Raw genomic sequence first — 4,736 nt, forward strand, 5'->3', positions numbered from 1 at the left:
TTAATGCATTTAGTTTTCATTTAAATAAATCATTTTTTTCATTTAAAGCAATATATTTAGTTTTCGTTAAAATCATATGTGATTCATATTAAATAAAAAAATTAAATGTTTTCCTGATCGTATATGATTTCCTAATCATATGTAAATTAAAAAATCTGAAGTTATTCAAATTAAATATTGAAAAAGAAAAATAATGAAAAAATAGAGTCACATTTGATGTGTAACAAAACATGTTTAAAATGTATCACATGTACTTCAAAATGTAATCCATAGTTTACACATATCACATGTAATGTTGTAAATAATTTACATTTCTTTTCTATTATAACCAATGTCATATATGATACATTGACGAAAACTAACGATTTGGTTTTAGGAAGAAAAAAAAAAGTCGATTAATTGTGTATATCACATATGATTTTTGACGAAAATTATAAAAAAAAAATCATAAATAAACTACTTCAATAAAACTAAATTGTACTTATTTTAAATATTGTAAAAATAAGAAATTAACCATGCTTAAATCACGATTTTTTTATTATTAAAAATGCCTTAATTAAGTTTATTAAATAATCTTTATATAAATAAATCAATTTTCATATATAATCTGTAACAAAAATGTCACATATGCTCTTTTGAGTGATTTTTAATAAATTTTTATTTAAGTTATTATTTAATGAAATGATTGTCCCAACGTTATTCTCTTATTCTTTTTAGTAGGTATTATTATGATTTGATGCTCCCTCATGTAAAACCTGATATAAAAACATCTCCAACAAATTCTTTAAAATTGAGAAAATAAAGATTTCGAGTATTTTTGTCGAAAATTTTGCTCCCAAAACTTCCTTCAAATGGGGAAAGTAGTAAAAAGAATGCGAAATTCTAAAATTTTGAAAAAAAATAATTATAATGAAAGAGAAATAAATTTTAATTATATTTCATCAAAACTTTAAAATTAAATATTTATCAGAAAGAAATAATATTTCATTAAATATGTAAAATATTTTTAAAATATAATTAATGTTGTAATCTTTAAAATCCAATAACTATTTTTTTTTTTTAAATTTTGAATTTACATTTTAAAGATATTTTAAAACTTCTATTGAAGATGCTCTTGTATATCAAGAGATGATCTCTCATCCTTTACTCACAAAAAATTGAACCACTTGGTATCAACCTTTCAACTAGTAAAGCAATCACATGCAAGTCTTAACATGATATGATACATGAAGAGAAAGAAGGAAGTTCCATACAACAAATAGAACTTACTAGAATGTTGAGTTTGCCACCGAAAAATGACGAGACTTTTTCCATAAGTTGTTCACGTTGGGGGCGAGAAGATACGTCGCAGACGGATCCAGTGACGCAAAAACCCTTGGCAGACCATTCTTGTAAGCACCGGTTAAGCTCAGCCTCATTACGAGAGCAAGTGTGCACCACCGCCCCTAGCTCCGCTAGTTCCTCCACCACGGCATAACCGATTCCACGTGTACCACCGGTGACGAGAGCAGTCATTCCGGCTAGAGACCATCGGGATTTTCCCATTGGACCTGCAAAGTTGAGGGGAGTTGTGGTTGTCATGCTGGAGTTTGGTTTTCTTTTATGATTTTGAGATAGTGGGGCGTAAACCATGCTCCAGCCAATTGCTCCTATATATAGACATATATAGAGCATGTTACATATTTGGTCCCTATATTTTATTGAAGATTACATCTTGGTCTTTATAATTCATTTATTATAGTGACGATAACCATAGTTTGTATTTTGTTATGTAATAGGTCTTTCTAACTAAAGGGTTGTTTGGCAGTTGCTGAATAGTTTGGTGCAGAATGATTAAGTGATCATAATGATTAAGAGACTCTCATGATATAGTCCAAAATGAAATATAATTGTTTGTTAATTGTTTATGATGAAATTAGGCACTTAATGGTTAAGAGAGGCCCATGATACAAAATCATTTAGAGGGTGTTAGAACCGTTAAGAGGCACATTTTTTTTTTGTCAAACAAGATTCACCTCTTAACGATTTAGAGATTGTCTCTGTAAACAAACAACCCCTAATTTCTTTAAAAATATTGCATTAAATACCCTCACCTTAATGTCATTAGGGTCAGGAATGGTAGGTGTGAAAACATGGGGGGTGCTCATGTAATTTTGAAACTGAAATAACAATGAATAGAGTTTGCATAAACACATGGACGATTTATGTAATTTACTATTTTTATTTAGAAAGCTATAATAATAATATTGCTCTTCAATTCTTTTTCCTAGATTTTATTTATTTGTATATAATTATTATTTTATATTATAACCTTTTTAATACAACGTTGTTGTTGTTTGTTGTATTTTTTATTTATTTTAAATAGACACAAACTTTGATGTATGAACCAATCCAAATTATAAGATTATGAATTTTCCAATTTATACACAATATTTTAGTTAGAATTTAAATTTACTTTTCTTATTATAAAATATTTAACACAAATTTTTTAAAGAAGTTGTTAAGCATTAGGTACAATTTGTTAATGAAGAATATCATAAGATTGCATCTTGCAGATACATTTATAGTGTGTATATATATATATATATATATATATATATATATATATATATATATGTACCGCGGGTGTTTACTTTATAAATCATGTTATTTGTACAAACCGTACAAACCTTATTCAAGCAATTATAATTTTTTATTTTTTCTAATTTTTTTTAATTATGCGAGGTTGATTAATCATTTTTATTGTGGAGAGTGTTAATCATGGATATTATCATCTTCATTATATTAATTTTAAAGAAATATACATGAAACAGTTTCATTAAAATTTCATAAGTATTACATGAAACAATTTCATAACGATATATAAAATAATTTCATAACCATGTATGAAACAACTTCAACTTAACTTTAACCTCCTAAACTATTCAACTTCTTGATGGACACTTTTTTTATTTTTATTTATTGCAATTGATTAACCATCTTTATCTCTTCATCTCTTTATTTCTCAATCTCTTGCTCTTGATTTAGTTTTGGCATAAATTGCTATCAATAAACAATTGATTATGTTCTTAAAAATCAGTCATCAATATATATATATATATATATATATATTTATATATTTATATATATATTTATTAAAGGAGAAACCAAACATAATTAGGTGTCACCTTCTATGCTTAGAACTTAGAAATCCTCCTATCTTTTTTTCTTATTTTTTTGATTTTTTTAAATGTTGAATATGTTAAAGACTTTTTTGCCCTTGGATGAAAAATGTATAGCTCATAATTAACCCAAGTTATTTTTGTAATTTTGTATACCCAAGTTTAACCTCCAACTCTTGATTTGCTCTTCCATTTACTTTCTTTTATTTCTTAATGAAATTTGTTTTTCAATGTTTCAATAATAAACAAAATAAATCCTAGAAAATCCTTTGGTGATGGATGAAGAAGGTGAGAGTTGAAGAAGGATTCAAAAAATTTAAAAGGTATGTAGAAATTATATTCATTAAAAAATGTGATTTGTTATTACATATTTCTTTTTCAATATTATTGGATTTGTTGTTATCATATGATATGATTGTGCTTACGATTGGATCATATAAATTGTGTTTACGATTTGATCATATAAATTCGAATAAAAGTTTGATATTTTGTATCACATGATATGATAAACTTTTTTCGAATTTAAGCTTCATTAACAATAACTATTTATACGTGATTGATAATTACGTTAAATTTTGACTAATTCAAGATTTTTTCATTTGACAGAAATCTTTTGGTGAGTAATGAAGAAATAAGAGTTGAAAAAAATTTAAAAGATTTTAAAAGGTATCTAAAAATTTTATTATTTACAAAATGTGATTTGTTATTACATATTTCTTCTTTTCAATATTGTTGGATTTGTTGTTATTGTAGGACATGATTGTGTTTACGATTTGATCACACACACACACACACACACACATATATATATATAAGGAGAAACCAAATATAATGAGGTGACACCTTCTAGTGCTTAGAACTCCTCCTATTTTTTTTCTTATTTTTTTGATTTTTCTAAATGTTGAATATGTTAAAGACTTTTTTGCCCCTGGATGAAAAATGTATAATGCATAATTAACCTGGGTTATTTTTGTAATTTTGTATACCCAAGTTTAACCTCCAATTCTTGATTTGCTCTTACATTTACTTTCTTTTATTTCTTAATGAAATTTGTTTTTCAAAGTTTCAATAATAAACAAAATGAATCCTAGAAAATATTTTGGTGATGGATGAAAAAGGTGAAAGTTGAAGAAGAATTCAAAGATTTTAAAAGGTATGTAGAAATTATATTCATTAAAAAATATGATTTGTTGTTACATATTTTTTTTTTCAATATTGTTGGATTTGTTGTTATCATATGATATGATTATGTTTACGATTTGATCATATAAATCGTGTTTACGATTTGATCATATAAATTCGAATAAGATTTTGATATTTTGTAATCACAGGATACGATAAACTTTTTTCGAATTTAAGTTTTATTAACAATAACTATTTATACATGATTGATAATTACGTTAAATTTTGACTACTTCAATATTTTTTCAATTGACAGAAATCTTTTGGTGGGTAATGAAGAAATAAGAGTTGAAGAAAATTTAAAAGATTTTAAAAGATGTCTAATAATTATATTATTTACAAAAATGTGATTTGTTATTACATATTTTCTTCTTTTCAATATTGTTGGATTTG

The 4,736-nt window shown here is 25.4% G+C and overlaps 1 protein-coding gene across 2 annotated transcripts in view; it reads right to left on the reverse strand.

Annotated features, from left to right (window-relative positions):
* LOC112508537 (tropinone reductase homolog At5g06060-like) overlaps positions 1–1,608 on the reverse strand; it is a 6,171-nt gene extending 4,563 nt beyond the window's left edge. For both annotated transcript variants that reach the window (XM_025113196.1, XM_025113195.1), the window contains exon 1: positions 1,270–1,608. In XM_025113196.1, coding sequence (XP_024968964.1) covers positions 1,270–1,581 — 312 coding nt within the window. In that variant the 5' untranslated portion in view covers positions 1,582–1,608. The remainder of the gene's footprint in view (positions 1–1,269) is intronic.
* Positions 1,609–4,736: the final 3,128 nt, after the last annotated feature.

Source organism: Cynara cardunculus, assembly GCF_001531365.2.
Source record: "Cynara cardunculus var. scolymus isolate 2C chromosome LG 3, CcrdV1, whole genome shotgun sequence".
NCBI classification, from domain to species: domain Eukaryota; kingdom Viridiplantae; phylum Streptophyta; class Magnoliopsida; order Asterales; family Asteraceae; genus Cynara; species Cynara cardunculus.